Below are 12,216 nucleotides of genomic sequence, written 5' to 3'. Positions count from 1 at the left end.
CAGTGCCACTGGCCTTGTTTCTGTTCTTGGAATACAGTAGACTCCTCTGCCCTCAAAACTTCCTCCCTCTCTGCCCACCCTACACTGTGAGCTGGAGTGTGCTGCTGAATCTGAAGGCACCTTCTGTACATTTAGATGTATACGGTCCTAAAACTCAGAAGATGACCAGGCCCAACTAAATGCTTGGTAAGGCTACAATGTGGTATTTCCAAATTTGTCTGTTTTTTTTTTTTCATAAACAGAAAGGACTTTACTGGTAACAAATGATAACCCTGCCAGGCTTATCTCTAGGACAGCAAGATTATTCAGTCTCTAAGAGTAAGTATGTTCCTCAACTGAGCAACCTGCATCTCAGCTTTAACTCCACATGCATTTGGTATTATTGGTGGTGGCTTGGTGGTTTAGTTGCTAAGTTGTGTCCAATGCTTGCGATCCCGTGGACTATAGCCCTCGAGGTTCCTCTGTCCGTGGGATTCTGCAGGCAAGAATACTGGAGTGGGTTGCCATTTGGTATTATTACCAAGGTGCAAATATATTTAATTATTAATATAATGGGGAAATTTCTGTGGAAGGGCTCCATGTTAAAATGATCTATACTCTCCACACGTCCCCAGGTGTCTACACTTTCACAAAAGTAAACAGTCCCCTTAAAAGAATTTTAATGGATGGGCTTGACTGAGTTACGAACAATGAACAAGGGAATGAATATTTAATAGGGATTAAAAATCAAAGATGCTTTCAACCTTCAATCTGTCTACCTCTGTATTTCCAAAACCTGTACATCTTAAATCTGTAAAGCATTGCTGAGTTTGGAAGGAAAAAAAAAAAAAAGACTCTTAAAATTAAGGGATTCCAAGTACCTGCTTAACATTTGTGTGTGTGGGGGAGGGGGTGGTGGTGGTGGAGAGGGCTTCATCACATGGTCCTTTTCTCTTTTTTTACATTCTCTAAATACACACTGTTCAAATAAAACCAGGGATATTTACTTAAACTCTTCTTAATGGAAAGGGGGGGTCTCTCTGTGTGTATCTCTTGTATTTACTCTTTTAACACATGTTTGGTTAGTGTCTGGGGGGCTGAGTGGAGAGGGGGATAAAACCCCTTTAGTTGACAGTGAACAGTTCAGTTATCCCCTTTACTGCCTGAAGGACACTAACATCCCTATTGCCTCCTCCTACATGCCAGTGACTCTCTGAGTACTCCATTACCACTACTCCAAGTTATCATAATATTTTACTGTAGTTTGAGCAAAATACTTTATATGGCCAGAAAACAATTTCATTTTCTTGACACTTATGGGTACATACTATGTATGTAACTACATAACATTGCACAAAGTTACATATAGTATGTGTAACTACATAAATGTCTATAAAAGTATATATAAAAATAAACATCTTATATACATACACATAGCATACTATATACTATACTGTATAAAAATGTATTTACATTAAAGTTTCCTTTACAATGCATGGAAAAACTCTTCAGCTGTGACCCTCAGGGTGCCTGTCACATATAATCAGCACATATTTGGGACTATGATACACAGATGATCAAAGCCTGGTCCCTGCCATCCAGGTGCAATAAAGACAGAGGGGCTGGAAGATGCTCAGGAAGAGTCTGCCTCTGCCCAAGCGTCTAGAAAAACACTTCCAGGAGGAGATGACGCTTTGAATTCAGCTCAATCAACAGAATAAATGATCAAGTGGTCCCCAACACCCATTCCTGCTCTGAAAATGTGGCAGCGTGCTCAACGTTCACCTGACTACATTCGTAGTACTCCTGTGCACTCTGTTGGAAAGGGGCGCCCAGTTATGTATCAGGAGGACTGTCAGCTCAGGTGACTTTGGTTGTGCTCCCTAGTATGGTTCTAGTTTCCTCAGAGAGATTTCTATCAGAGCAATTTTTTAAAACTGAGTAAACAACTCACTGAAAGCTCTTTGTTTATACAGATTGAAGGTTTGCTTTCTTCTCCCAGACTTTGTGACAGTGCCTGCATATTTGAAGGGTTTACCCTGTTGTTAATGCCTTTATACCCTACCATGAAGGCTGTTATCTTCAGGAAGCTCTGGGGAGGTTCAGGAGCCTAAGGAGCCTAAGTCTGAGGAGCCAGCTTGAAGCCAACTTGTTTGAACTTGGTGGCATTTTTGTGATGCCGTGGAGACTAAACCTCCAGTAGAGCTGTTGATAAAGTTATGTATGTGAAAGGCCACAGACCAGAAAATGTGCCTTTTTTAACCATCTGACATGCAGCAGTCCTTACAAAACAGGCATGGGAAAACTCTTTTAATGTGGAACTTATGTCTGTTTTTGCATTTTTTATTTAATGTCTGTTTATTTGCACACAAACTCAAATAAGGATTTCCTACCCTCTCAGCAAACTACTATCTTATCTTGCATTGAATGACTACAGAGCTAGAAAGAATACCAATTGCTTTAAATCATTAGATAGGAAGTTTCAATTTAATTTTTTCCATTAACCAAAATGCATGTTGGTATTTGGTATAATCTTTAAAAATTTAACTTTTTTATAATAACTTATAATGGAAAAGAATCTGAAATATATATATACATACACACACGTTATATATATATATAAACTAAATCACTTTGCTGCACACCTGAAATACAACATTGTAAATCAACTATACTTCAATTTTTTTTTTACTGTAATATCCTTATCTTACTTTCTGACTTTGTATTCTTTGAGAAAGGGACACTCTAAATGCACAAAATAAAGGAAGGAAACAGGGTGAACAGCAGTTAGTTCTCAACTCTAGGTTCTATTTGTCACTGTGGTGTTACCTCCAGACACACAGCTTTTTGGTTAAGAACGGAAACCACATACCTTTTGGATGGTGGCTACACAAATCGGAAGAGGGTCCTTATCAGCTCTCTGCATCTGTGGTTTTAGACAAACAGTTCTAAACCCTATCAGTTGATGCCTCTTTTCACACCCAATATTTTGCAACTCTTCCTTTATTTACTATGCTGGCATAAAATTCACAGAAAATATTTGCCTATGTAATTTCAAAAAGATTTATATATCAAGGAAAAATAAAAAGAAAGCAATTTATAATAAAACATTATCAATATGTAAATACTTGGGCACCATCCACTAAAAGACACAATGAAAAAGATGCTTATATCAATTCTTGAGACCCACAGTGAAGGCATTTATTACAAATGTAGACTGATAGAGCTGTGTGCCCACTGGTGTCAGGATTTTATGTGAAATATCTCAAAATCAAGTTCAGAGAAAAACATAATAAAATTTTCCTCAATTTACCTACAGTTACATCCCTGGAAAGTTTGTTACATATTAAAATTGTGAAGGAAAATATTTTGCATTTGTAAATAAAAGAATTGGTTCTAGGTTCAGATGATGGTAAGCTTGTCTTTCACTTATGGAAGACATTAGAAAGTATGGGGGATGATTTTTCACTATGCATGACAATTCTGTGTATTGTTAACACCACCAGGAGGATGCATTATCAGCAAGGTCCCCCATCCAAAGACGTCAAAGTTATGGCCTAAACCGCCCCTCAATTTTCAAAATTCCCCCTAGGGGGCAGTACTGCTTTTAATGAGAAACACTATTATCAACTCCGGAGATGGCATTTAGGTGGGTGGGTGTCCCCAAAGTGTGCAAATCAGAACTTCAGCCTTCTCCTTTTGCCTCATAATCAAACAGTTTTGGTATAAAGAAAAAAATTAACTCTACACCAAAATATGGAATTCACACTGCTTTGGATGAAACTGCAAATATTGAAAGGGGGGTCAAGGAATTCTACAAACTATCACTCAGCACATAAAAAACCATTTAAAACAGACCTTTTCTTGGATGATACAGTATGTTCGTCAACTTTTTCAGAATCATAGGGATCAGGGCAAGGGGAGAGGCAAGGATGTGTGGGGGAAAGGGAAGGGACAAAAAGAGAGAAAGGTAACGGGAGAAACTGTTCACTTCAGCAAAGTGCTTTTAAGGGTTCACTATTGGGCAAGACAGACTTTGGTTCCAATCACTCCTCTGTCATTTACTGACTGTGGATGATTCATTCAATCTCAATTCTTCCCATGTGAACTGAAGGGTAATAATGGTATTTCACACTCTTACTAGAGTGATTAGGTGAGGTGTATATGTAAAGTGCTAGGTAAAGAGTAAAATTCAATCAATGTTGGCTGTCACTATCCGTTAAGTTTCAAATGGCCCTAGAGTATTGGTGTTTGGATATATTTGACATTTGGAACAAAAATTGTTCCTAGACGCAAGAAGCAGAGTAAAATTCTGTTATTTTTTTGGAAATTCTATCTCATCCTCTTCAAACATCATCCTACAAATATGGTGGAAATCTAAATCATTTCATTGTAAGAAAAAAAAGCAGTGTCGTTAAGAAACTGAGTGGTTATAAAACAAGGCTGATATTCCTAAGATGTTTCAGAAAAGGACTTTACATTTCAAGTTAAAGAAGGAGAAAGGCGAACTCAATGTAACCTGAAACCACAACATGTATATTACAGCTGAAATTCCTAGATTTTAGTGGTCTTCTTGGTATTTGGTCCTCAATATGTCAGTATTTACATCACAAAAAGCATCTTAAGCAGGATCTCAAGCACACTGGCTGTCCGATCACACCTGAGAAATGAACAGAGTGACAGAAAACTGAATACGGTGGCAAAAGTCTCAAATGCAATGTTCCTTTCTGAGGGTAAATTGCTAGCCAATGGTAGACAATGAGAGATAGTAGTAGTCCAGGGTAGTAGACAATGAGAGATCTGTATACGGAAACACAGTGCATGCCTCTTTGGGGCTGGAATCCAAGCCAAATTTTAGGAAGATTTTTAAGCACATGCAATGTTATGAAGATTCCTGGCAGAGAAATTCAATAAAATATCTGTTGAAGGAATATAGGACGGTGAGAGTTCGTGAGGTAAATGCATGAGAAATAAATTCTCCTTTATACTTTAAAGAATCATGAAAACACTTATCTTTCATCATCATCAAAACACTTAGCATATCTACCTTCTTAGCAAATGTTAAAGTAAACAATATTGTTAACTATAGGCACTCCCCCATACAGTAGATCTCTAGGACATAGTCATCCTGATGACCGAAACTCTGTACCCTTTGGTAAATACTACAGAAATCTTTAAAGCCACTAATGCCTGATTTATCATTGATATAAGATTTAGAAGAGTTAAGCATACATTTCTTGTGCGATTATCAAATCAATACACTCTTTTAGGAAATAAGTTTGGTTACATGTATCAAATACATAAAACTGCTTTAAGTGCTGGTAATTTCCTTTTTAGAAATGTATCCTCAATAGCAGGTCTTATCCTGAACGGCAGTGCTTATGTAATACTTTACCAATGCTCCAGGAATTATTCTAACCACCCAGGGTCACACTGCTCCAAAATAGAGAATCTAGAATTTGAACTTGGGCCTTGTGGTTACCAAGCCTGTGTGCACTCTGACAACTTCAGTTGTCTTAGCTACAAAGATGTTCTCTATGGCTTTAAAATTTTTTTTATTTATTTTTAATTGAAGGATAATTGCTTTACAATATTGTGTTGGTTTCTGCCATATATCAACATGAATCAGCCATTGGTATACATATGTCCCCTCCCTTTTGAGCCTCCATTTTTTTTAATAACAGGAAAAGTTTAGAAACAAACGAAATGTTCATCAGTGGGGTCTAAGTTAAATAAACAGTAGTACATCCATTGATAGGACACATAGCAGGTATTAAAAGTTAAGTTTTAGAAATATGTTTGCACAGGCAAGCAAGTCATTTGGCTCAGTGGGAGGGGAGAAAGACACAAAGGGCATATAGTCTTTCAAGTTTACTCCATGTTTCCTTTGGATGGTGAGATTTTAATTTTCTTCTTGGTGCTTTGTTATAACTTCCCAAATTTCTAAATGAACTTGAGTTCCTTTTGTACTCAGAAAAAAAATTGCTCATAACAAATTTCTGTCCAGATCAGCATGGCCCAAAATGCAGTGCAAGTCATATGTAATTTAAAATGTTTTAGAAACCACAACCATGTTAACAAAATTAAAACCAGGTGAAGTTAATTTTTAAATATGTCTTATATCGCCTATATATTTAAAATATATTACATTTTAACAAGGAATCAATATAAAATATTAATGGACTATTTTCCTTTTTGGAACTAAAATCCTCAGAGTCACTTTTGCTGCTGCTGCTGCTAAGTCACTTCAGTCGTGTCTGATTCTGTGCGACCCCATAGTCGGCAACCCCCAGGCTCCCCCATCCCGCTTGCCTAGATTCTCCAGGCAAGAACACTGGAGTGGGTTGCCATTTCCTTCTCCAATGCATCAAAGTGAAAAGGGAAAGTGAAGTCGCTCAGTCGCGTCCGACCCTCAGCGATCCCATGGACTGCAGCCTACCAGGCTCCCCTGTCCATGGGACACTTTTAGCTGGTCTTAATTTGGTCTGGTCACATTTCAACTGCTCAATAGACAAGTGGCAACTAACTACTGTGTTGGATCTTGGCAGAAGCTTTATTTTCAGATCAAATGTGCCCAAAACATGACTCTGAAACCCTCCACTAACTACCACAATCTCCATGCAACCACATCTATGTGGAACTGTTTCCTTGATGAGAAAGAAGTGCTTGAGACCTAACACTTGTCAGCTGTGTGATCTTCAGCAAGTTAATTGACTTATCTGTACCTCATTGGACCCATTCCGTAAATGATGTTAATGCCTACTTTGAGATGTTGAGATTTAAAAAAACGTATTAAAACACCCAATATGTGGAAAGCACTTTATAACATATTGTTATCTAATCCTTGATCTTTGCAACCTTCCTTATTCGGATAAAGGTTAGACTTAGCAAGAGGAAAGACAAGATTCTTAGAATAGATGTAGGAAATCTTATTTTAAATGGTCCTAGAACTAATTTGAGGGGATGTGAAGAGAAAAGCTGGGGAGTCTATTGATACAACAAATACATTTGTATTTTAAAGGGGGCTATCTGATGGCAGGACACAAATGGCCTACTTTTCTGCTTGAAGACTTTCCTCTGGCAAATATTCAAGCCACTAAACAAACATAAAAATCACTGAATATGTGCCAAACACACTCGACAAAGGGAGTTAGGCATAATTAAAAAGATAGAAGATACTTACAGTATTGTGATGATGATTTTTGCCATACATCAACATGAATCAGTCACAGGTATAATGTGTTCCCCCATTCTGAACCCCGATTCTACCCCCTCCCCACCCCTATCCCTCTGGGTTGTCCCAGAGCACTGGCTTTGGGTGGCCTGCTTCATGAATCAAATTTGCACTGGTCATCTATTTTACATATGGTAATATACATGTTTCAACACCATTCTCTCAAATCATCCCACCCTCTCCTTGTCCTACAGGGCCCAAGTCTGTTCTTTATATCTGTGTCTCTTGCTGCCCTGTATGTAGGACTGTCATTACCATCTTTCTAAATTCCAAATATATGTGTTAATATATAGTATCTGTGTTTCTCTTTCTGACCTGCTTCACTCTGTATAATAGACTCCAGTTTCATCCACCACATTAAAGTTGACTCAAATGTGTTATTTTTAATAGCTGAGTAATATTCCATTGTGTATATGTGCCACAGCTTGCTTATCCATTCATCTGCTGATGGACATCTAGGTTGCTTCCATGTCCTAGCTATTGTAAACAGTGCTGCGATGAACATTGGGGTACATGTGTCTCAATTCTGGTTTCCTCAGGGTGTATGCCCAGCAGTAGGATTGCTGGGTCATACAGTAGTTCTACTCTCCACACTCTTCTCCACAGTGGCTGTACCAGTTTGCATTCCCACCAACAGTGTAAGAGGGTTCCCTTTTCTGCATACCCTCTCCAGTGTTTATTGTTTGTAGACTTTTTGATGACGGCCATTCTGATTGGTGTGAGATGGTACCTCATTGTGGTTTTGATTTGCATTTCTCTAATAATGAATGATGTTGTATGCAGAGCTTTTGTGTAGGTTTCAAACATTTCAAAATTAAAAACTGGAAAAATAATCAACTATAAGAGAAGGCCATTAATCATGACATGCAATTTTTTTAGCATCACTGTTTTATAACAGAGGCCACCAGAAACTATATAGATGGCTCAAAGATGAATGACTAAGAAATTAATATAATCAATGTAAAATATTATCTAGCAACCAATTCTGGAGAAGGCGATGGCACCCCACTCCAGTACTCTTGCCTGGAAAATCCCATGGACAGAGGAGCCTGGTAGGCTGTGGTCCATGGGGTCGTGAAGAGTCGGACACGACTAAGCGACTTCACTTTCACTTTTCACTTTCATGCATTGGAGAAGGAAATGGCAACCCACTCCAGTGTTCTTGCCTGGAGAATCCCAGGGATGGGGGAGCCTGGTGGGCTGCTGTCTATGGGGTCACACAGAGTCGGACACGACTGAAGTGACTTAGCAGCAGCAGCAACCAATTCACACTAGCAAACCATTCAATTCATAGAAATACATAATGAAACGATATGAACTGGGAGAAAGAAAGCAGACTATAATCCATGATCACAGCAGTGAAAATACATGTGACAGGCATTTACAAAAGCTAAAAATAAATTGGCAAGGTAGAAATATTACTTTCCCTTCTAGGTAAGCTGTCCACATTCATAATAAAAAAAAGAAAAATAAATAACACATATGGTAAATCATGTTTGCTAAGTATGCATCTTACATCAGAGGGCAAGACGGCCAGGGAAAACTGTCCATCTAGCAAAAAGAGTACCAACAATCATACAAGGGTGCCCTGGCAACCAGCTCCCAGTTACCAGTGCACAGTTTAACCTCTGGCTCAGAACCCAATAGCAGATTTGGAATTTTTCTTAATCAGAGTAATGATTCAGAGCATACTCAATACAAACCTTTGACCTAAACTAGCATCACTGTAGTTTTTACATGATAATTCCCCAGTCCTTTAACTACAAGAGTGCACACAGGTAAAAACAGTTAAGCTTGCTGGCTTTCATTATTGCTGTAGTCTGATAGCATGCAGGGTAGATCAAAATAGCTGGTTGACATTGAGAGAGTCCCTGATTTTCTTGCACAAGCACTTTGTGCTTGAAAAAATAGAAGCTAACTCATTCAGTACTTAAAAATTAACAACATTCACATTGCCTTGTGGTTTAAATGATGACTGAACAATAACTCAAGTCAGCTGTGCTCTGTATTTCCTTTATTGATATAATTAGTATTCTTAGATCTTTTAAAGTTGCTCTTCTTTACCCCTAGGGGAAAACAATTTCAAAAGGCTATATACATATGCTGATTCAAGATATGCTTTCTCATACATTCAGTCTCTATAATTTTGGATTATAGAGCAATATAGAATAATTCTGGCACCAACTCTTTAGCAATGCTGTTTAAAAACAAAGATGCCATTACGCACAAGCCTAGGATTTTTCTGTTGCATTGCATATAACCAAACTTATGGAACACTGCTTACAATATAAACCACGGCCTTAAGTTTTTGGGAAATGATTACTTCAGAAGATGGTGATTAAGAGACTGCCAAATTGGCTGAAAAACACAGAGCTAAAATTCAGTTGGGGTTGAAACACACCTTATAAAGAGTTGAGATCCAAGAGACTCGTGCACAGATCTTTGATTTACCACTCATTTTGCAGGACTTAAAACCAAAAGAACAGATTTGCAGATTGTTAAAGTATTATTCTGGTGTGGGAAAAAAAAAAAGAGTTGAGATCCAAATTACATACACTTGACAAAACTTAAGTATTTAGTCAACTGGTATGTTTGGGGGGAAGTACCAATATAAGATTAATAATACGTGGTAAAATTATTTGCCTTTTCCCCCAAATATTTAAGCCTTGAAGCAGAATGATCTGAATGCCAATCCCGGTTATAAAACTAACTCGTGATCTGGGTGTTCTTGGGCAAGATACTAATTTCACTACGATTCAGTTTTCCTATCTACTAAAAAAGAATTAATATAATATACATTTTAATGTTTATACTCAATATATGGCTTCCAAATTAAAATATTTAAATGATGAGCATGAAAATACTAGGAGCAATACCAGTCACTGCTATGGTACACTTATTATTCAGCAATTGTCTTATTCCAATGAATAATTTTTAAAACAGCCTTTTAATCAGTACCAGAGTCACTTTTTTTTTTACATAACTTTAAGCCATATTATACACGATATAGAAATCTCACCAATAGAACTGCACTATTTCGATTTAAAAGAGACTTGAAGACAGGATCCTAACAGTTTGAATCATATTTAAAGAAGCCATCAAAAAGGGAAACTTGAGATAGGTAAACAGACTTTCTTTGCAAAAGTTTATCTAGAGAACTAAAGGCTAAAATATTCATTCCAAGAAATCTGTCTGCAAAATCCAAAATCAGAACGCCATTCTCGCAAAGCATTCAATGACACCGAATGACAGCGGAGACACTTAGTAAAATTCAGATCTTAGTACTCCCCTGACAAAAAGCAACGCAACACACAAAGGAAGAAACAATCTACACGCAAGACAGTGATGGATTCGCCTGGAGCCCCTCTGAGTAGCTTCATAGAAAGGGGACAGGAAGCTAAGGTATATTTGATGAATGAAACTGAGGACTAGGGGTTTTGAAAAGTACAGGAGACACACCCTACCTTGCACAGATTTCCCGATACTGTGTAAGTGAGTGATAGAACTGTAGTTTTGGGCAACATTCTTCAGAAACGCTTCCATCTCTGGCTGGTGGTGGTAGCTGAAGTCCAGTGCAGCTACCGCAGGCATCAGCAGCCCTAGCCAGAGGCGGGCGCAGTCCATGTTCTAGAGATGAATAAAAATAATAAAGCTGAGCAGATAAAGCAGGCAGTGGGGTGGAGGGAAAATGTGAATGCTACTAGCTCCCGCTCTGCTCTCTAGTATCAGATCTCCCGACACTAAATCTCGCTGCTTCCGAAAGAGGTAAAAGTTGGAAGCAACACCTTCGGCAGTTAGCGTACCCAGAGCACCGGCAGCCCCAGGTGCCCACCATCCCGTAGCCCACCCAGCCCCTCCCCACGTCCCCACCACCCTCCATCGCCCGTCAGTCGCAGCAGCTGCGCCTGACCCCGCACGCCCCAAGCCTCACCCCTGCCCAGGCGCACACCGCCGCCTGGCTGCAGCCGCTTCCCGAGACCAGACATTATAGCTGGGCCAGAGGGGCGGGCGCGCTCAGGTCCCGCCCTCGACATCTGACTGACGTCGCTTTGGCCCACTCAGACACCGCGCGAGGCACTCCGGGGCGGGGTCTAGCTTGGCGACCCGGGCACCTCCGCCTGCTTCTCACCTGACCCCCCAGGCGCCCACGCTGCGCGAGGATTCCAGGGCGCGGCGACTTGTACCGAGGCGCGGCAGAGCTTCCCGAAACTGAGTTACCTTGCGTGGTCTTAGTTTTTGCCGGCGCCCTAGGTTGGAAGTATTCTCACCTCGGCCACTGCTCCGTCCGATGTAGGGATCCCCTGCGCTCCGCCCAACAGCTGCAGCAAGGGCTGGGACGGCTTTTCGCGTTGGGCGGTGCGGGCCGGCAAGCCCGGGGCTCACCTGGAGCCCCACGATGAGCCGTGAGTCCCGGGCGGCCGCAGCTGCAGGCGGGCTCTTATGCTCTTCGACTCGCCAGGGCCACGCTCTCAGACGCTCCAGGCGCCCCCAGCCCTGCGGTCGCGTGGCGTTTCAGAACGTGTGTTCAGAAGTTTTAAATGGATCTTGCGGAGTCCAGGAAATTTTCCGACAAATATTTATAGTGTATGAAAGAAAGAGAAAGTCGCTCAGTCTTGTCCGACTCTTTGCGACCCCATGGACACTATACAGTCCATGGAATTCTCCAAGCCAGAGTAAAGGAGTGTGTAGCCGGTGCCGTCTCCCAGGGCTTTCCCCAACCCAGTAGGTCTCCCTCACTGCTGGCAGATTCTTTACCAGCTGAGCCACCAGGGAAGTTTGACTAAATCAAAGTTAAATTGAACACTGACAACCTGGAAATCATGTGTGAGAAGGCATCAGAGTCATCATTGTAATGTCAACGCTTCCTCCACCAACGCTGCCCAGGTCAGCTTCAGGGCCTAAAATGCTTCTTTCTGGAAGGATGGAATGGTCTGTGTTTGCACTAGGGACAGCAAGGACTTGACCAAAACCTGAGAGGGTGTGTGGGGAGGGCAAACACCTCA

At 40.4% G+C, this 12,216-nt stretch overlaps 1 protein-coding gene across 2 annotated transcripts in view; it reads right to left on the bottom strand.

Annotated features, from left to right (window-relative positions):
* The window catches only part of CPM (carboxypeptidase M), a 73,634-nt gene extending 62,797 nt beyond the window's left edge, over nt 1-10,837 (bottom strand). For both annotated transcript variants that reach the window (XM_068971281.1, XM_068971282.1), the window contains exon 1: nt 10,678-10,837. In XM_068971281.1, the coding sequence (XP_068827382.1) occupies nt 10,678-10,837 (160 nt within the window). The remainder of the gene's footprint in view (nt 1-10,677) is intronic.
* Nucleotides 10,838-12,216: the final 1,379 nt, after the last annotated feature.

The sequence above is a fragment of the Capricornis sumatraensis genome, chromosome 4, assembly GCF_032405125.1.
Source record: "Capricornis sumatraensis isolate serow.1 chromosome 4, serow.2, whole genome shotgun sequence".
Lineage (NCBI taxonomy): Eukaryota > Metazoa > Chordata > Mammalia > Artiodactyla > Bovidae > Capricornis > Capricornis sumatraensis.
This window is presented reverse-complemented; position numbering and strand designations above follow the sequence as displayed.